Genomic DNA, 22,346 nt, shown 5'->3' with positions numbered 1-22,346 from the left:
GGCAGGAGACCGGGCAGCCCAGCATCGACATCTAACTTCTTGAAAATAAACCACAGGTACCTCTTCTATACTCATTTCTCTCTTCTCTCTCTACTCTTTCAGCTAGCTGCGCACCAGGCACCACCATACACACGTGGGACATAGGAACGAGAAAGAAGTAATGGAGGCTGTAGGAACACAGCAGAGCTACCCAGTATACTGCATCGAATGTCATATGTATGACTACCTCCCCTCCGGGAGGCGGGCATACATATGCAGTCGATGCCAGGAACTGGATAGCCTGAAGAAGGAGGTCGGGAGATTGCAGGTTCGAGTACAGGAGCTGGAGGGACTCTGCACCATAGAGGAACAATGCTGGGCAACGGAGGACACCGCCAGAGTGGAGCACATCACAGAACAAGTTAGAGAGTTCGAGAATTTCATCGAGGAGGCCTGGAGGATGGTGGAGGCACGGGACCACCAGCTCATCAGGAGGGAACCAACGGGCGGACAACAGAATCCACCAGACACCATGGGAGTAGGACCTTGCGGAGAATATGGACAGGCAGATGAGGAGGAGACCCAACAGAACCCGGAGGAGGGAATTGAGGACTGCGCCACTGACACAGACCTGAGACCAGAGAGACAGTTGAGGAAGGTGAGATCTGCTATCGTAGTGGGAGATCAATCCTGAGAGGAGTGGACAGTCACATAGCTGGAGGGAGAGAGGACCGTCTAATGACATGTCTCCCGGGGGCAAGAACAAAGGACATCATGGACAGAGTTGAGAGGATCCTGGAAGGGGCCCAGACGGAGGAGACAGCTGTAGTAATCCATGTTGGAACCAACGACGTCAGCAGGAGGGACTACAACAGGACTGCACTAACTGATCAGTTCAGGATCCTGGGGAGGAAACTGAAACTGAGGGCAAGGAAGATAGCCTTCTCGGAGATCCTGCCAGTACCGAGAGTGGACGCAAGGAGGCAGAGCGAACTACAAGCAATAAACGGTTGGCTCAGGAGATGGTGCGAAGAGGAGGGTTTCCTTTTTGCACGGAACTGGACAACTTTCTTGGGAAAGAATAAGCTCTACAGGAGAGATGGACTGCACCTGAGCACGACGGGGACGAGGATGCTGGCACACAACGCACAGAGCGTCATAGATTTGGCTTTAAACTGAGGAAGAGGGGAAAGCCGACAGTCGATCTGACACATCGGACAAAAGTATCAAGTAAGGATACTGAGCAAGGACATTGTAAAAGAGGGCTCGGGACTGAATGGAAATTTTTGGAACAAGGGCCTAAGGATGCATTACAGGGGCCCAGAGCCATGGACATGGAGCAAGGACATTGTAAAAATGGGATCGGGACTGAGAGGGAATTTTTGGAAAAAGAACCTAAGGACGCAATGCAGGGGACATGGGCCAAAGATATTGAGCAATGACACTGTAAAAGAGGGCTCAGGACTGAGTGGGAACTTTTTGAAAAAGGACCTAAGGGAGAAATGCAGGGGTATAGTGCACGAATAAAACTGGCAAGCAGCACTAATAGAGAACAACGGAATCCAGAGGGACAACCAAAAACAGGGAAACAAGCTGAGGACGAAACAGACACACCACAGGAGGAGGATGACCGAGACAAGGCTTGGGGTCTGGCTACTCACGAGGGGGACGCCAGGAGCGCCAAACCACGAGGAAAAACAGCAAGAAAGGCGAACAAACAGGACTTACTTTGCTTATACACTAATGCTAGGAGCCTAAGGGCTAAAATGGGAGAGCTGGAAGTCCTAGCCAGCAAAAAGGGACTAGACATAATTGGAGTCACAGAAACGTGGTGGACTGATGAAAATGAATGGGATGTGGCTTTACCAGGTTTCAAACTCTACAAGAGAGATAGGTCACACAAAAAGGGTGGAGGAATAGCGTTATACATAAAAGAATTCATACCTTTAACCAGGATGGAAACAGCAGTAAGGGCGGGCGACTTGGAATCACTATGGGTTAAGCTACCAGGAGGAACTGGAGCAGACACAAAATTGGGTCTGTACTATCGCCCACCTGGACAAACGGAAGAAATCGACCAGGATCTGGAGGCTGAACTGAGGCAGGTATGCAAAAGCGGAAGTGTGGTGGTGATGGGAGACTTCAACTTCCCGGGAATTGGGCACTCAAACTGCATGAGGGAGACCAAATTCCTGGAGGTCACGAGGGATTGTTTCATGGAACAGCTGGTCACGGAACCAACACGGGGTGATGTCACTCTTGACCTCAACAGACTAGGGGGACCCGCTAAGGAGGTGGTGGTACTAGCCCCACTAGGAAACAGCGATCACAACACGATCCAGTACAGGCTAGAAATTGGATCATCAAAGGTAAAAAGAACTACAACGACTGCACTTAACTTCAAAAAAGGGAATTATGATGCCATGAGGAGAATGGTGAGAAAGAAACTCAACGACAGCGCAAGGAAGATGGACTCCGTAGAAAATGCCTGGACCCTACTCAAGGGCACAGTACACGAAGCACAGAACCTGTGCATTCCCAAGTACAGGAAAGGGTGCAAAAAAAATAGAACAAAAAACCCAGTGTGGATAACAAATGCAGTGAAAAAGGCGATAAGAGACAAGAAAGCATCATTCAAAAAATGGAAAAAGGACAAAACAGAGGAGAACCAAAAGGAGCATAAAAAACACCAAAAGAAATGTCACCGAGTGGTTAGGAAAGCAAAAAGAGAATATGAAGAGAGACTGGCGGGGGAAGCAACAAACTTCAAATCATTCTTCAGGTACATTAAGGGGAAGCAACCAGAAAGGGAGGAAGTGGGACCCTTGGATGATGGGGACAGAAAGGGAGTGGTAAAAGAGGAAAAGGAGATAGCTGACAGGCTAAATAAGTTCTTCACGTCAGTCTTCACGAGGGAGGACACAACCAACATTCCGGAACCTGTGGAGATCGTAATGGGGGAGCAGGATGCAAATCTGGTCCAACTAGAGGTAAGCAAGGTGGATGTCCTCCGGCAGATAGACAGGCTAAAGAGCGACAAATCGCCAGGTTCGGATGGCATTCACCCAAGGGTACTCAAGGAACTAAGGAACGAAATAGCTGAACCACTTAGACAAATATGCAACCTATCCTTAAAAACTGGAGAGATTCCGGAAGACTGGAAAATAGCAAATGTCACACCCATCTTCAAGAAAGGCTCAAGGGGAGACCCAGGAAACTACAGGCCGGTGAGCTTGACCTCGGTCCCGGGAAAGATGATGGAAGCACTGATTAAAGACAGCATCTGGGAACACATCGACAACTATGGGCAGCTAAAGTCGAGCCAGCATGGCTTCTGCAAAGGCAGGTCATGCCTCATGAACTTACTATACTTCTTTGAGGGGGTAACCAGCCAGATGGATAAAGGGGAATCCATAGATATCATTTACCTTGACTTCCAAAAAGCCTTCGACAAGGTGCCACATGAAAGACTACTAAGGAAGCTATGGAACCACGGGGTGCAAGGGGAGGTCCACCGATGGATCAAAAACTGGTTGGCGGACAGGAAACAGAGGGTTGGAGTAAAGGGCCATTACTCAGACTGGCAATGGGTCACTAGCGGAGTTCCACAGGGGTCGGTGCTGGGACCGCTACTTTTCAACATATTCATTAACGACCTGGAGGCAGGAACAAAATGTGAGGTTATTAAATTTGCGGATGACACCAAACTATATCGCAAGGTAAATAACATGGAGGACTGCGAAGATCTCCAAAAAGATCTGACAACACTGGAAGAATGGGCCAAAAAATGGCAAATGAGTTTCAACATAGGGAAGTGCAAAGTCATACATATTGGGGAAAAAAACCCGATGTTCACTTACAAAATGGGGGGATCAGCGTTAGGGGTGAGCGACCTTGAAAGAGACCTGGGAGTGATGGTAGACACAACATTGAAGGTGTCAGCGCAGTGTGCAACAGCCTCAAGGAAAGCAAACAAAATGTTGGGTATCATTAAGAAGGGTATCACGACCAGGAAGAAGAAAGTCATCCTGCCACTGTATCGTGCTATGGTGCGCCCGCACCTGGAGTACTGTGTTCAATTCTGGTCGCCGTACCTCATGAAGGACATGGAGGTACTTGAGAGAGTCCAGAGAAGAGCAACTAAGCTAATAAAGGGCATGGAGGACCTCTCATATACTGACAGACTGAAAAGGCTAGGGCTTTTCTCCCTGGAAAAGCGGAGACTTAGAGGAGACATGATAGAAACCTTCAAGATCATGAAGGGAATAGAAAAAATAGACAGGGACAGATTTTTCAAATTAAGGGGATCAACAAGTACAAGGGGGCACTCAGAGAAATTGAAAGGGGAGAAGTTTAGAACAAACGCTAGGAAGTTCTTTTTCACACAGAGGGTGGTAGATACATGGAACGCGCTACCGGAGGATGTGATAAACAGGAGCACGCTACAGGTGTTCAAAGAAGCTTTGGATAGGTACTTGGAAGACAAAGGGATTGAGGGGTACAGGTAAGAGTAGAGGTAGATTATAGGGATGGGATTAGAGGTAAAATTATAAAATTAATCAGGGATCACTGTTCAGGCACTAGGCCTGATGGGCCGCCGCGGGAGCGGACCGCTGAGCAAGATGGACCTCTGGTCTGACTCAGCGGGGGCAACTTCTTATGTTCTAACCTAATGTCATCTAAAACCACATAATTCACCCCATTCTTATCTCCTAAAGACTTCTACTTCCAGTTGGTAACTCTTTACCCAATTTTTTTTTTTTTTTTATTACCTTAAAAATTTTATATCATCGCTTATTCTATTCTTTAAAATTTTGCATGTAATTCTTGTTTTTAGTTTGAATGTAATCCGCCTTGAACCGCAAGGTAATAGCGGAATAGAAATCACTAATGTAATGTAATGTAACCTGCAGAGTCAGGTCCCAAGCAGACCTGCAGCTGAGGAAAGGTATTTTGGGGCTGATGTTCTTAGGAAGATATAATTTAGTCAGGCAAAAATCATAACAAAATTATATATAACTATTCAATATAAAAGCATTAGAGGTATCATATTAAATAAGCTTGACATATTTCATGTGCTCCCACCATTAATTAAGCACAAGTTTTTTCATCATTTACTCCAAAGTAAGTGAATAATTATGCAACATTAAATAATACACTTATCTGAGCTCAGTTAACAATCTTGATACTGGTGTTTCAGAAACAGCACAACTTTGTCTTTTTAATTTATTTTGTTTGCATCAAAGAACTGATGTGGGGATGGAAAGGTTGAACCCTATACTTCTACTAAGACTAAGGGGTCCTTTTATTAACGTGCACATTTAGTGTGCGCTAAATTGGTTAGCGTACCTTAATAAAAGGACCCATAAGTTTCTTTAAAAAAAAATTCTGGCCGTGACTTAGCCTTTTTTCAGTTTTCGGCCCCTTATGTGATTGTTTGACACCCCTGCCTTAGGGCATGTGTAAATGCCAGCGTATAAATGTTTCCATATCCATATATATTCCCCTTATAAAATGGTGAATACTTGGCAGTATGTCAGACTTACCTAAACTACTCCCTCTTCATGCCCTAGCCACACCTCTTTGCGAACTTTTATGGATTGCACATGTGGTTAACAGCTTTCTAAAATCTCTTTGCACATGTGGACAATTTACACTTTTAAGTGTCACTATTTACATGTGAAGATGCTTCTAAAATAAGGGCCTTAGGGCCTGATTATATATATATATAGGGTTACCATATGGCTCCGGAAAAAAGAGGACAGATTGAGATATCCGAGTTTTACTTCATTTGAAAGCAATGGTAGTAAGGAAGATGGATAGAGACATCTGGGTTTTACTTCCATTGATGTCTCAATCCGTCCTCCTTTTTCTGGAGCCATATGGTAACCCTATGTATATAGCATCTAAAAATTGGTATTGATCATAACAGCATAATTCTATAAAAGGCACATGCCATATATAGAATCATGCTTTGTGGCCATATATGGCATAACATTTATATGCACCCATTTAAGCCATGGCCTACATAACTGCACCTAAGTTGTGCATGGATTAGATATATTCTATAACAGGGCACATAACTTTTAGGAACACTCATGATTCTCCCATGCTCTTCCCTGGCCATACCCCTTTATGAGATTTGCATACTAGAACTGACCACTGCGCATAACTTCTAATTAGTATCAATTTTGAGGTTAATTGCCAATTTTAGGTGATGATAGGTCTTAAGTTATGCACGCAAATTGGTTGTGGACACGGATTTGAATGCACAAATTAAGGCGCTGAATAAAGAATTTGGGCCTTAGTGTCTAAAATTTATAAGCTAGTAATATTTGAAAAAAATTTCATCTTTTTAAACAAAATAACACATTTTTCTAATGCAATTTGTCTAGTAGTCCTGAGCGGTTGGGTTTTGTCCCTGAGCCCACAATTTGCTGCAGAAAGATGTTACACATATTTCAACTCTGCCTCCTTCCCAGAGAGCTGTGTCATGCTCCCTCAGTTTTTCCTTCTGAAAGCCTTTCTGATCTGCTCTGTGTTTTTTTATTTTCTGGTGCTTTTCACATCCGAAGTTCAAGGCTTTCATGCTCAGAGGTTCCCACGTGGTTGGATCTCTGCCTAAGAGAAGATGCAGACTCATGCAGTGGAAGTCTGCTGCTAGCAGGATCAGCCCTCGGGGTCACTTACCTAGCCAGCCTGCTTTAATATTTTTGGAACTTGGTGCCTGTTCCCCAACAGCTTGTTTGCATCCCTGATTTATCAGAGCTTGAGTGCAGGTTGTTTGTCTCTATGTCCGGCTGTTTGGGCTTTATCAGAGCCAGATGGTTTTTTTCTACTTTCATCCCCATGATGCGAGGGGTGTAGGGGGTTGAGTCTCTGTCCGACATTGGTCAGACTGGCAGCCAGAAGATCACACTTTCTGTGTAGAATTTAAGGCACAGTCTTCTCCAGCTTCCCAGCTGCAGGATCTGAGTTGACAATGACAGGCTCCACATGGCACTGTAAGTAAGGCTACTATAACCTAAAGGGGAAAATAAGGGGAGGTGAATTTTGTAGTTTTTGAGCTTTCTGGGACCAGGGATAGGGTCCCCTACCTTCAAAAAACCTTTTCTGACATTTTTTGATTTTTCAATTTTCTCTCCTGTGCTGTTTCTGGCACCAGACTCACTGCTGGGGCAGCCATCTTGGATTTCTCAATTATCTTTTAAAAGCATCTATTTACCTCAAACCCCCTCAGTTTTGCTTAAAATCAACCAGGATGGACTTCTCAGGCTTTTCTACCCTTATATCATGCCAGGTTTGCGCTGGTTGGTCAGCTAAGGAGCATCTGTGTACCATGTAAGGGGGGGAACAATGTACTGAGCCATCGCTGAGTCCTCTAGGGCAGGGGATCCGCAGGAGGCTCATTTTTCAGGGAAGAGACCCCTTCTGGAGCCATCTGATTATGAATTGGCAAACAACAGTCCCATATTTGCCACAGAGCCCACAAGGAGGAAGAATGGGTCTCTCCAAGGGTCCTTTGACCTGTCCAGTCAGGGGTTCACTCCTGATTTTGTGAGTCTGATATGGAGTGCATATTTAAATTGTTGGGGTTGGCCCGTTTTCTCTGCAGGCATGTCCCAGGTGGAGTACTTTCACTCAGGTGGCTCCCTGATTACAGGCAGACCTGTCATCGGACCTGGAGGCCCAGTCTGTCAAAAACTGGAACAGATGAGGTTCTGGCTCCATGCCCTTATTATCCCAGAGAACTACTTATCTCCTGGAAGATTTTGGCTCTCAGCATGAGGCTGGCAGGCAGGAGGCAGTGGTCACCCTGGACCAAGGAGAGGATTTGATGGTTGGCACCTATTTAAGGCAACAGCGCTTTCTGGTCTTATTGTGGATTTGTTGCGTGAATTGAAACTGGAATGCCCGCAAGTCTCCACTTCTCAGTGCTCAGTTATGTGCAGCTTCATAGCTCAGATGATGCACTTTCCCTCACATCCAGATATTATGATCATCACAGATTATTGGGAGGCCCTGGAGGGATCCCTGAGGGTAGCAAGGTCTAAGCTCTACCCATTGATTCCTGATTTCCAGCAGAAGTTTGATCAGCCTAAGGTGAATTTGCTGGTAGCCTAAATTACCAAGCGGATCTCATTACCCAGTGAAGGGGGTGTGATAATAAAGGACACACAGGATCATAAGGTGGAGGCCCAGGAGCAAATATCCTCAAATCACTGAATCCTAGAGATCATTTGAAAAGGTTACAAGATCACCCTCCTCTCTTGAACCTTTTTGTAGATTCGCCAGTCAGCCAGAAAAGGCAAGCAGAGTATGAGCAATGGTGTATCTCTTGGATATTCGTGCCATAGAGCCCTTACCAGACAAAGAATTGAACTTGGGCAGATACTCCATATAAATTCATTGTACCCAAGAAAGGCTCAGACGATTGGAGACCAAAACTATATCTGAAATCCATCAATGTAGTGCTGAAACTGCCTAGTTTTCACATGGAGACAGTTCAGTCAGTCATTGCAGTGGTGACCCTGGGGGGAATTCTTAGCCTCCTTGAATTTAGCGGAGGCCTACCTTCATAATCTCATCTGTTCAGCCCACAGAAAGTACTTAAGATTTTGTGCCTTGGAACAACATTCCCAGTTTTCCACACTGCTGTTTAGACTAGCCACGGCACCATGTACCTGTATGAATGTGATGGAAGTGGTGGCCACTCATCTCTGCAAGACAGGGATCCAGGTGCACTTGTACTTGTACAACTGGCTGATCCAAGCCCCATCCGAAAAGGAAAACAGGCAGTGATGCAAGTGGTCCATATTTTGGAGGACCTGAGCTGCTGGAAAGTCATTTTCAAGAAGTCATATGGTTCCAACCCAACTGGGAGTTTGGGAGTTTGGTTCGACACTGCAGTGGGCCATGTTTTTCTGCAAGAACCACACAAACAGAAGCTCCAACAGCAAATAATGGAGCTACTGGTGAGGCCAGCGCCTACTGTGTGGCATTACCTCCAGGTTCTAGAGTCAATGGCGATGACTGTAAAGGTGGCACCATGGGCGAAGGCTCATATGCGTTTCCTGTAGGACTCCCTACTGTCTCGCTGGTTGCCCCAGTCAGACTCACTCCATTAGTAACTTCTGTGGCAGACAAAGGCTAGGAGCAGCTTGCGATAATGGCATTCACCAGCCTCTCTCTCGAAGGGCATGCCGCTCCGCTTAAACTCGTGGGTCATCCTAATGACAGATGCTAGCCTTTACAGCTGGGGTGGTCATTGCAACAGGCATCTGGTTCAAGTTCATTGATCTTCCTCTCATAGAAAATGGTCCATCAATCTCCTGAAGCTGTGAGCCATTCAGTTGGTATTGCAGACAATAGCAGCTTCCTTGGAAGGGAAGGCAGTCAAAGTCTCTTCGAACAACAGTACAGCGGTGGCTTATGTCATATGACAGGGGCACACCAAGAGTGCTCTGCTATGGCTAGAGGTTCATCTCCTGTTTAGATGGGCAGAGGACATCTGCAGATGATCTCTGCAGCCAACGTAGCAGGAGTGGAGAACATTCAAGTCAACTTCCTCAGCTGGCAGACGCTGGACCTGGGAGGTTTAGTCACTGTCTCCACAGATGTTTGACTGCATTGTTCAGTAGTGGGGTCATCCGCAGATAGAACTCAGGGCCTCAGCAGTGGGAAAAAAGGCAGATTGCTACTACAGCCGAAGGTTTGAGCCTGGGGGCTCAGGGTTGGACGCATTAGTTCAACCATGGCTGAGAACAGGAATCTTTGTATGTGTTTCCCCCATGGCCCATGATAGGGCAGGTCATTCGCAGGATTGTGAGTCACCCGGGCCTGGTGGTTCTTGTGGCACCAGACTGGACCCACAGGCCTTAGTACGCAGACCTGGTTCATCTGCAAAGGGACAAGAGTCTCAGGTTGCTAGTCCACATTGATTTGTTGACTCAGGGCCCAGTACTCGGAGATAATCCAGAATGTTATGGGCTTATGGCATGCCTCTTGAACAGGCAGCCCTAGTGAGGAAAGGTTACTCGGAGGTGGTCATAGTCACTCTCCTTAGAACTAAAAAGCTTTCAACCGTTGTGGCCTGGAAACTTTCAGCACTGGTGTGCCATAGACAACATGGAGCCTTTGAAAGCTCTAATTTCAGAGATTTTCACGTTCTTATAGGCAGGCCTTGAGAAGGGCCTTGTAGTTGCTTTGTTGAAAATTCAGGTTGCAGCTCTCTCATGCTTCAGAGCTCGTGGGAACAAAGTCTCTCTGGCCTCGCATCCAGATATTATAAGAGAGCTCTTTGCATCCTCTGGTGAGATCGCCCTTCCCATCCTGGAGTCTTAATTTGGTCCTTAAAGGGCTCAGTAATGCTACCTTTGAATCTTTGCAGGAGGCTTCTCTTCTGGACCTCAGATTCAAGACGGTGTTTCTGGTAGCTTTCACATCTGCTAGAAAACTCTCAGAATTGCAGGCTCTCTCATGCAGGGAGCCATTCCTTAAGATTACAAAAGTATGGCTTTCTTTATGCACAGTTCCTTCATTTTTGCCCAAGGTTGTTTCGGCCTTCCATGTCAACCAAGAAGTCCGATTACCCAGGTTTCATCCCACAGGGTCGAAGAAAAAGGATCAGGTGATGAAACTCCTGGACGTTCAGAGAACTCGTCTCCTTTATCTGGAAGTGACTAATGACTTTTGGGTCTCAGATCACCTCTTTGTTCTCACTAGTCAGGCCAAGCATGGTAAGATGGCATCTAAGATGTCTATTTCCAGATGGATCAAACTGGCAATCTCTTCAGCATATGTTGGCTATGGTAAATAGTAGTGCTACCCGATTTGCGATTTGAATCGATTCACTTCAGGTAAATCAATTCGAACCGATCTTGTTTTTGTAAAAAAATCAAACTCACCGATTCGTCGGCCCCCTTGCTAGAGATCCGTTTGGGCTTTTCCTCTGCCACTGGAATCCTTCCATCTAATGTAACTTCCAGTTTTGCGAAACCAGAAGTTACATCAGAAGCAAGGACTCCGGTGGCAGAGGGAAAGCCGAGCGGACCTCTACATGCAGATCGGCGGCATCAAGGTGATTTTTAATTGTTTGGCTGGCAACCGATGCCCATGCCTCATCTTCCCGCATGCACGCTCATGCTTCCCCCATAGCCCGGCAAACGCTCTGATCCGCCATCTACATGCACCACTCTTGCTGCTGCTGCTCCTTAGTGGCACACCTGCTCTCCTGGGCCCTGCCAGTGGCTGGCTTTTCATTGGCCGCCACATGATGGCCAGAGCCCCGCACACCGAGCGCTGGGTGACGTGATGGCGCACAGGGGCTTGCGAGGAGTGACGCAAGCTGTTGGCTTTTGCAAGGCTGCACCTTCTGCTCATGGGAAAAGCGTTTATCCACTGTGCGAAGTGCCCGGAGCTCTTGGTAGGAGCCACAATACATGAGTGTTGCCCTGTGCCAGTCAAATACTGGGCTTCTTTGTTGGGAGTCAGCTGGGGGAGAGGGACGACTGGAGAAGGAGAGATGGGGAGAAGATGGATAGGAGAGAGGAACTAGGTAGGGGGGAGATGGATGGTGGAGGAGGGCGATCATGGAGAGGGGAGATGGACTTGGGGGAGAGGGAGAGATGGACGGGGGAGTTGGTGGACTGGAGAGGTAGAGATGGGGAGGAGATGGATGGGAGAGATGAACTTGGTGGAGGGGGAAAATGGATGGTAATGGGGGGATGGACTTGGGGGAGGCAGAGAAGAACTTGGGGGGGGATCATGGAGAGGAGAGATGGTGGAGGGATAGAAGAAATAATGGATCTAAAAACAGGAGAGGGAGAGAGATGGTAGATAATGGGATTTAGGGAGGGAAGGAACAGAAAGGGAAAGAAGCAGTACACAAGGGATGGTGTGGGGGGGATAGAGATACTGGATAGGAGGGTAGTTGGGAAGAGATAGGGAGAGCTGGTGGAACCTGGGATGGTGGGGAAGGAGGGAGAGATGCTGAAAGGGTAGTTGAGAAAAGGAGAGATAGTGGATCTGGGGATGGTGGGGTCCATTGCTGCAGCTATGGGAATAGAGATGAAAGAAAGGAAAGATGCCAGACCTCCGGGGGAGGGAAGGGGAGGACAGAGATGGAAGATGGATGGTTATCACAGAGAAAGAAGAAAACGACAAATAGGCAAGAGACCCTGGCAAGTGAGTTATCAGAAAATGTTTATCACAGAGCCTGAGACCAACATGATTTGAATAATGACCAGACAACAAAAGGTAGAAAAAATAATTTTATTTTCTATTTTGTGATTACAATATGTCAGATTTGAAATGTGTATCCTGCCAGAGCTGGTGTTGGACTGTGAACGTGAGCTAGAATTTAACAGAGAGGAAAAGTCTTTTTTGTTTGTTTATTTTGTTTACACCACAGCGCTAGTGTGGGTAGGAAAGGGCAAAGTGGTGGGTGAAGAGGCTATAAAATAAACCCACCAGGATGTTTGGGAAAAATTACCCAATTGGGCAGAAAATCGAATCAAAAAATCGATTTAATAGGCTGAATTGAATCAAAATATTTTTTCCTCAATCGGGCAGCACTAGTAAAAAGCCATCTATTTTGGTTTGAGCACATTCTACCAGAAATGTAGCTGCTTCATGGGCGAAGTCTCAGCGGTCTCGCCTGAGGAGATTTTAGGGCAGCCACATTGTTGCAAGCTTCATACTTTCATTAAGTTTAATAGAGTGGACATGGCATCCAGGAAGGATGCCGCCTTTGGGTGTTCTGTACTGAAGGCAGGCTTAGCAGTCCCACCCTAGATTCAGAGGGACTGCTTTTTTTATGTCCATAGTGTCTAGTATTTCTAAGGCCTCATCCTGTCATTGTTTTGAGCCTGCTTTCTGACTGAGTCAAAGTGTGTGTTGAGACTGAAATATGCTTCTGCCACTCAGCTAGGATGAATCTTTTAAAATAATAAAACAGGTATTTTTACCTGTGAAATAGTTATGTGAGTAGCTACGAGCTGCAAAAATGTTAATGCTGGTTGCATGCCATTTCTATTTTGAACTTTGTTAAACTTGTTACAGAGCAGAACAGAATTGGACAGTTGGGGATATTTCCCATACCCTTCTTTATGTCTTCCTTTAAGAGTATTTTGCACTGATTTGGGACGAACTGAGAGAGCATGGCTCAGCCCTCTGGGAAGGATGTGAAGTTGAAAGATGTGCGACATCCTTCCACAGCAACTTATGGGATCAGGGACAAAATCACCATTTAGGACTTTTAGTCACATCTACAAGAAAGATGATTATTGAAGTAAGAATCTAATCTTTCTTTATGCCTTTTTTTTTTTTTTTTAAGCAAAACTTTAAGATACTGTCCAGTGAAGATGCAGTGTTCATCCTAAAGGTTACCCAGAAGTTTACAGAAGCATTAGTTAAGTATCGGAAAGACATTAACACACAGGTAAGCTTTATATTGGTACAAATAATTTGTTTGTGTGTAGCATGTGAAGTATACCAGCATCTTGCCATTTGTTTTCAAACCTATCCACTGGAATTTGCTGAAAACTGCCAGTACAGAAAATTATTATTTCCAGTGCAATAGGTAAGACATTCTAGACATGTGCCATATGCAGAAGGAATCCACTCCAGATTTTTTCTGTGACTCTCCTCTACTTCACTGAAGCTCTAGCACAGGGGTAGGGAACTCCGGTCCTCGAGAGCCGTATTCCAGTCGGGTTTTCAGGATTTCCCCAATGAATATGCATGAGATCTATTTGCATGCACTGTTTCAATGCATATTCATTAGGGAAATCCTGAAAACCTGACTGGAATACGGCTCTCGAGGACCGGAGTTCCCTACCCCTGCTCTAGCACTACCTGCAGTTTTTCCCTTCTGAACACATGCCTAAAGGAGTGTTTCTGTTCTGCTCTCCTTTTTTTCTTATTTTCTTCAATGTTTTTGTCCCTTTTTGGGGATTTCTTTGTGCTCTGGTGATTCTTCAGCTCTGCCTGCATAGAGAGCACACAGACTTCTGTCTGCAGCTGATAGATTAGTCCTTGGTGGAACCTGTTAGGCAGCCTGCCTTTGTTTCTTAGGAGCTTTGGGCCATCCACGCTTTTTTCTCTCCTACTGCCAAATAAGTGTTCGAGCACAGGCTGTTTGCAATACCTAAGACTCAGCGGTGTTTTGCAGGGTGCTGGTTGCATTTTTTCGCCTCTGCCCTTCCCTGAGCGCATCCACCAGTACACGGGGTGGAGATACGGTCAGGCACTGTGTCTGACTGGCAGCCCGAAGATCAGCATCGCAAAGGCATCCCCAACATGACACAATAATTCTTTGATCCAGTTACTGTAAGAGGGCTAAGGCAGGCTGCAGCACATTTCCAGCACAGGTCACAGTAAGTAAAGGCTGTCACAGCCTGTGAAGTGAATCGGGAGGGGGGGGTCTGAATTTCAATGTTTTGGAGATTTCTACTTGTTCCCCTTTGTTCCAACACCTCTAAAATTGCCATTTTGGGGCTTTGCTGGATATTAAAAATATCGCAATTTTAGCATGAATTTCTTAGCAGTAGCCATCTTGGAATTTTAGCATCTTTTTTCAAAAGTTTCCTGCTCTCCCAAATCTGCAAATTTTGCCTAAAAACTTGTTGGGATGGAGTCCTTAAGCTCTCCTAATGTGGATACTTGCCAGGATTGCACAAATTTAGTGCCTCAGAAGCATCCTTGCGCCATGTGGCACAGCTGGGAGAGACGTCAATGCAAAGCTTAGCCTCTCCTTTGACTAAGCAGGTGCTAAAATGCTTGGCTAGCCCTTTGGGGTGACCTTCCTTATTTTGGGGGCTTGGCACAGCTGCAAGTTCCGTGCACAAGGCTGCAGACCCAACACAGCCCAAGAAATGCAAGGTGAAATCATCACAGGGTGATTCTACGCCGCAGTGGCCGGAGGCCTTTGCAGAATTTATGAAATATTTGTAGAATACGTTTCAGAATAGCCATATTTCCCCTACACAGTCCCACTTCACCTCAGACTTGTCTCTCAGCGGTTTTGCCTCTTTAGGCATGTCCTCTTCTCAGTCTGCCGCTGTTCCTGAGTTAGCTGACCTTGATCTGGGATGCTTATAATGATGTAATCAAACCGTCACTTCAAAAACACTTGTGAAACACACTAGACCAGGGGTCTCAAAGTCCCTCCTTGAGGGCCGCAATCCAGTCGGGTTTTCAGGATTTCCCCAATGAATATGCATAAGATCTATGTGCATGCACTGCTTTCAATGCATATTCATTGGGGAAATCCTGAAAACCTGACTGGATTGCGGCCTTCAAGGAGGGACTTTGAGATCCCTGCACTAGACCCTTCCAAAAAGGACTGTTGTTAGACCCAAAAAATTCATACACTTACTTTGATTTAAATTGAATATATTTGATGAAATAGGATCTCAAGCGCTCGCAGTCTACAAGCTAACAGAGCTAGTCTTGGCATGTGACTATTTCGCGAGCTATCATCGGTCCTTATATCTTCTTTATTCAATTTAAAGTGTATGACTTGTATTATTAATTAAATTAATTTTTCCTTATTTCAATTTTATAATGTAGTATAAATATAATAATACTTAGCTCAGGTGTATTCTTTCATATCCGGCTCTCTGACCACAATAGCAATAATGACAGAAGATCTCCGTTTCACTCTCATTTATGTTAAGAGAGCTTCATCAGGACCAGAGTGGTAAGTGAATTAACACTATAAAACAAAAACAATGTCCCTTGCTTTTGCATGGAGACAATGCAGTCTGTCATAGTAGCGGTGGCCCCAGGAGAGTTCCTTACCTCTCTAGATCTCACAGAGGCTTACTTACATATTCCCATTTATCAGGTGCACCGGAAATTCCTCCAGTTTCATTTTTCTGGAAAACCATTACCAGTTTTCAACTCTGCCTTTTGGCCTGGCCTTTTGGCCTAGTGGTCATGGCAGCTCACTTGAGGAAGATGGGACTGCAGGTGCACCCATACTTAGATGATTGGCTGATCAGAGCCCCTTCATTTGCCAAGGGTCAGCGCACGGTGAATCAGGTGATCCAGTTCCTGGGAAGCCTGGGTTGGATTGTGAACTACAGGAAAAGCAATTTGACCCTGATGCAGTCCTTGGAATATCTAGGGGTCTTGTTTGACACAGCAGCTAGCCGAGTTTATCTTGTAGAAGCACGCAGACAGAAACTGTGCTCTCAGATTTCTTGTCTTCTGGACAGAGTAACTCCGTCTACGTGGGACTATCTCCAGGTCCATGGCAGCCTCCATAAATGTTTTTCCTTGGGCAAGGACACATATGCATCTTCTACAGCACGCATTGCTCTCTTGCTGGGCTCTGCAAACAGAAACTTTGCATATTGCTCTTCCTTGAACTCTGGAGGCCCGGGCCAGCATAAATTGGTGGCTCCTTCTGCAGTCCCTCTCCAGGGACATGCCACTGCGGATTTTGTCTTGGGTGGTTGTGATTGATGAGGGGAGAGTGTGGCGCAGTGGTTAAAGTTGCAGCCTCAGCACCCTGAGGTTGTGGGTTCAAACCCACGCTGCTCCTTGTGACCTGGGCAAGTCACTTAATCCCCCCATTGCCCCAGGTACGTTAGATAGATTGTGAGCCTGCCAAGACACAAAGGGAAAACTGCTTGAGTACCTGAATAAATGTATGTAAACTGTTCTGAGCTCCCCTGGGAGAATTGTATAGAAAATTGAATTAAAAAAAAAAGATGCCGGTCTCCGTGCCTGGGGTGCCCATTGCAACAGTCATCCCATTCAAGGGTGTTGGAAACCTCTCGAAAGGAAATGGTTCATCAACCGATTGGAATTGCGGACCATTCGCTTAGCACTGGTGACATTGCAGACAACTCTGGAAGATCAAGCGGTCCAAGTATTCTCTGACAATGCAACAGCAGTAAAATATGTCAATCGCTAGGGTGGAACCAAGAGTTCTTCTCTGCCTCAGGAAGCCCACCTGCTCTTTCTCTGGGCAGAGCGTCATCTCCAGGCCCTTTCGTCAGGACATGCGACGGGAGTCGACAATGTTCAAGCAGACAAATCTTGGATCCGGGCAAGTGGGTACTGTCCTTGACAGCACTTCAAGCCATTGTGTGACGCTGGTGTTGGCCTCACTTCGACCTCATGGCCGCCCAATTCTTCAGTTGAATATCCAAGTCCGGAAGCAAGGGCCTAGATGCTCTAGTACAGCCATGGCTGCTGGGAGTTCTACTGGATGTTTTTCCTCCTGGGCCTACAATAGGTCGGGTCCTTCGCCGTATTGAGACTCATCAGAGAAGGGTAATTTTGGTGGCTCCAGATTGGCTTCACAGACTGTGATACACAGATCTGATGCATCTAAGCATGGGGTCGTGACCTTCAGCTGCAGGCTCTTCCAGATCACCTCTCTCAGGGTCCAGTATACATGGAGGATCCCAATCGCTTTGCTCTTACGGCATAGCTATTGAGTATGAAGCGTTACAACACAAAGGATATTCTGATGTCATTTCTACTCTTCTGAAATTTAAGAAGTTGACTACTGTTTGCCCTCACTAAGGCATGGAAGACTTTCCAACATTGTTGTGACCAGGAAGGTGTGGAACTGTATTCTGCTTGTGGTGCTTGCCTTTCTTCATTTGGGTCTTCACAAGGACCTCACCATGGCTTCCCTTCATCAAACTTCATTAGACTTCAGCCATCAAACGTCATAAACCCAAAACAATTACATTCCCAGATTATAACAAATTAGATACTCCATCCATCTCTTCAAACTTTCAGATGAAAAAAGACGACCAATCTAACCTCTCAATAGACGATCAAATCAAGGAATGGGATATATCAATATGCAAACATTTAGACAAACTTGCACTGCTCACCTCCCACACTATCTCATCATGTTGCATTAGGAACCACTGATACACTGCTGAATATCACTAATTAAAAACAATTAAGCTCACTAGAAAGGAAATGGAGACCCGAAAAAAACTCTTACTACCCTAAATAAATACAAGGAACAAGCAAACTACTACAAGCTCAAGATTAGCCAAGCTAAAAAGAAATACTATACTAAATGCTTATCAAAACAAAAAAAAATTCATCCGCTCTATGCTCAATTGTAAAATCTCTAATAAACAACAAAATCCAACACCAGAAAACAACCTCTCAGCTGAAGAACTCGCAAGATATTTTACAGATAAAATAAAAAACATAAGAAAAGAACTTATACCATGTTCCCCTGAAAATAAGACCTACCCCGAAAATAAGCCCTAGCATGATTTTCGAGGTAGGTCTTAATATAAGCTCTAGCCCCAAAAATAAGACCTAGTCGCTGGCAGCAGCGCAGCCCCCGCCTCCCGCTGACCCTTCCATCTCTCCCTCCCATCCAAACCCCAACCGCAAGCCGAAATACCTGGTAACAAATGGCAACGACGGCAGCACAGGCTGCATCACGGCCCGCCCTTCTCACACCCGGCCATTCCATGCCATGTTACTGATGACATCATCAGTTATGCGACAGAGGAACACCCGGAAGTGAGAAGAGCAGGCCACAATGCAGCCTTTGCTGCTGTTTGTTTCCAGATATTTTGGCTCACGGTGAGGTTCGAACGGCAGAGAGAGATGAAAGGGTCAGCGGGGGGTACGGGGTGCGCAGCGGTGGGGAGGGAGAATGGGAGGGGTAGAAAAATACTGCACGGGGGGATGGGAGGAAGGGAGGGATAGAAGCTTCAAGGGTTCTGCTGCACAAGGGATGGGAGGGATAGATCCTGCAAGGGTTCTGCTGCACAAAGGATGGGAGGGATAGAAGCTGCAAGGATTCTGCTGCACATGGGGATGGGAGGGCGGGATAGAAAGATACTGCACAAAGAGATGGGTGAGAGGGGAGGAAAGATGCTGCACATGTGGGGAGAGAAAGGAAATAGGAAGAATTGGGGTGGAGGAGCGTAAGGAAGAAATGATCATTGTACATGGAAAAAAATAAAACCTAGTGCCTTTTTTGGGCCCAAAATTAATATAAGACAATGCCTTATTTTCAGAGAAACACGGTACAACATTCCTTTAACAACTCCCACATCCCCAACAGACGATTATACTAACCTGCCTTTCTCTAAATGTTCTCACTTCTCCATTTCCTCGTTGGCTGATATACAGCATATAATTCAATCTTTGAACCTTATCTTCCTCAGACTCAATCCCCCCATTCATCTTAAGGCAATATTTTTCAATCTTTGGCACCTACATCCACCAAATGATCCCAACCAGCTTAACATCAGGGACACTGCCAAAAGCTTGGAAGCAGGCAACAATCTACTCCAAAATTAAACACCATAAGGACAAACTATCTGACAAATCCAACTATCGACCCGATAGCAAAGATAACAAAAAAATAGTCTTCAACCAGAGCTCAGAATTCATAGAAAAAACAAAAGTCCTACACCCAAATCAGACAGGATTCAGATAAAAGCATTCCATAGTAACATAGTAGACGATGGCAAATAAAGACCCAAATGGTCCATCCAGTCTGCCCAACCTTACTCACTCTTTAATTACTGAATCAATTTAAATTTTTTTTCTTCTTCTTAGCTATTTTTGGGCAAGAATCCAAAGCTCTGCCTGGTACTGTGCTTAGGTTTCATCTACTGAAGTCTCCATCAAAGCTCACTCCAGCCCATCCCACCTATCAAAGCCTTCCCCAGTCCATCCTCAACCGAGCGGCCATATACTGACACAGACCGTGCAAGTCTGCCTAGTACTGGCCTTAGTTCTTCAATATTTACTATTATTTTCTGATTCGAGATCCTCTGTGTGCATCCCATGTTTCTTTGAACTCCGTCACCATTTTCCTCTTGGAAGCGCATTCCAGGCATCTACCACCCTCTCCATAAAGTAGAATTTCCTAACATTGCTCTTGAATCTACCACCCCTCAACCTCAAATTATGTCCTCTGGTTTTACCATTTTCCTTTCTCTGGAAAATATTTTATTTTACGTTAATACCTTTTAAATATTTGTATGTCTGAATCATATCTCCCCTGTCCCTCATTTCCTCTAGGGTATACATATTCAGGGCTTCCAGTCTCTCCTCATATGTCTTTTGGCGCAAACCTCCTATCATTTTCCTCTGGACAGCTTCAAGTCGTCTTATGTCCTTCGTCAAATACGATCTCCAAAACTGAACACAATACTCCAAGTGGGGCTTCACCAAAGACCTGTACAGGGGCATCAACACCTTTCTTCTACTGGTTATGCCTCTCTATACAGCCCTTGTTCAACATGCAAAAGTATGGAAGGTCTCAAAACTTTTTCAAAGTAAACAATAACTTGTATCTCACGGACCTCAGTAGTACCAACTGCATGCCACTAAACTTTAGAACATGCAGAATCAATGGCACCCCTAATCGTCATTGGTCCCTTGTAAGTTTTATCATTTTTAGAAATAATTTTGAAACAAAATTATTTCTAAAAATGATAAAACTTACAAGGGACCAATGACGATTAGGGGTGCCATTGATTCTGCATGTTCTAAAGTTTAGTGGCATGCAGTTGGTACTACTGAGGTCCGTGAGATACAAGTTATTGTTTACTTTGAAAAAGTTTTGAGACCTTCCATACTTTTGCATGTTGAACAAGATATTATAAAGGAAGGCTTTAAGAGTGTTATAGCCATAGTTGAAAATTTGTATTCTCTATACAGCCCAGCATCCTTCTGGCAAGAGCCACTGCCTTATCGCACTGTTTTTTCGCCTTTAGATCTTCGGACACTATCACCCTAAGGTTCCTCTCCCCATCCATACATATCAGCCTTTCACCTCACAGCACATATAGCTCCTTCCGATTATTAATCCCAAAATGCATTACTCTGAATTTCTTTGCATTGAATTTTAGTTGCCAGATATTAGACCATTTCTGTAACTTTTGTAGATCCTTTTTCATGTTTTCCACTCCCTCCTTGGTGTCTACTCTGTTACAAATCTTGGTATCATCCGCAAAAAAGCAAACCTTTTCTTCTAACCCTTCAGCAATATCATTCACAAGCATATTGAACAGGATCAGTCCCAGCACCGAACCCTGAGGGACTCCACTACTCATCTTTTCTTCCTTCGAGTGACTTCCATTAACCACCACCCTCAGGCGTCTATCCGCCAACCAGTTTCTAATCCATTTTACTACTTTGGGTCCTAACTTCAGCCCGTCAAGTTTTAACAATAGCCTGCCCATCCTAGTGACAGCACATTGGATACCTTGGACTGCAAAAGAACATATGAACATAAGAATAACTTTACTAGGTCAGACCAATGGTCCATCTAGCCTAGTAGCCCATTTTCAGTGTGGTCAATCCAGGTCATTAGTACCTGACCAAAATCCAAATAGTAGCAACATTCCTTATTACCAATCCAGGGAAAGCAGTGGCTTCCCCCATGTATGTTTCAATAACAGACTATGGACTTTTCCTCCAGGAACTTGTCCAAACCTTTCTTAAAACCAGCTATGTTAACCGCTCTGACAATGTGTTCCAGAGTTTTAACTATTCTCTATTCTCTTGAGTGAAAAAATGTTTCCTCCTATTGGTTTTAAAAGTATTTTCCTGTTTATTGAGTGTTCCTTAATCTTTGTAATTTTTGATGGTTTAAAAAATCAATCCACTTGTACCCATTCTACACCACTCAGGATTTTGTAGACTTCAATCATATGTCCCCTCATCCGTCTCTTTTCCAATCTGAAGAGCCCTAACCTCTTTAGTCTTTCCTCATACGAAAGGAATTCCATCCCCTTTATCATCTTGGTCGCTGTTCTTTAAACCTTTTCTAGTTACACTATATCTTTTTTGACCAGAATTGAATACAATACTCATGGCACACTCTCCACCACTTTATCATCCCTCCGTTCATCAACTATGTCATTCAAGACTGTCGACAAAGCCATCTTCTCCTATAACACCATTCTCTCCTCTGATCTAGATACCCTCACTCCTCCCATCTCACATCCTGTAAAGTGCACCAAACCCCCAACCCTGGCTGACCTCCAACATCCGCTACATGCACTCCTGTGTCCGATCTCTTGAACATCTTTGGCTTAAGTCCTGCATATATGCTGTCTTCATGCACTTCAAATTCCTGCTAACATCCTTCCATTCTGCCCCCCTCACTTACTAAACAAGAATACTGTGTCCATTTAACTAAATCTCTTACCTCTAATCCTCGCAGTCTTTGCTACACTGAACTCTCGACTCAGCATGCCCTTACTTCCAATCCCCCTTCACTTCCCCTCAGACGATGGCCAAGTTCTTCTACAACAAATTTCAGAAAAATTCACGTTGATTTATCAACCAGGTCACACACACACCCTTCCTTCCATCTGTCCCCCTTGCCAAACTTTCCTCAA

The 22,346-nt window shown here is 45.1% G+C and overlaps 1 protein-coding gene across 5 annotated transcripts in view; it reads left to right on the top strand.

Annotated features, from left to right (window-relative positions):
• LOC117353556 (nuclear factor of activated T-cells 5-like) overlaps positions 1 to 22,346 on the top strand; it is a 281,088-nt gene that overhangs the window by 231,287 nt on the left and 27,455 nt on the right. For all 5 annotated transcript variants that reach the window (XM_033929614.1, XM_033929613.1, XM_033929615.1 and 2 more), the window contains exon 14: positions 13,316 to 13,420. In XM_033929614.1, the coding sequence (XP_033785505.1) occupies positions 13,316 to 13,420 (105 nt within the window). The remainder of the gene's footprint in view (positions 1 to 13,315; positions 13,421 to 22,346) is intronic.

This window comes from Geotrypetes seraphini, chromosome 2 (genome assembly GCF_902459505.1).
Source record: "Geotrypetes seraphini chromosome 2, aGeoSer1.1, whole genome shotgun sequence".
NCBI classification, from domain to species: Eukaryota; Metazoa; Chordata; class Amphibia; order Gymnophiona; family Dermophiidae; genus Geotrypetes; species Geotrypetes seraphini.
The sequence above is the reverse complement of the archived record's forward strand: the minus strand, read 5'-3'. Positions and strand labels throughout refer to the sequence as shown.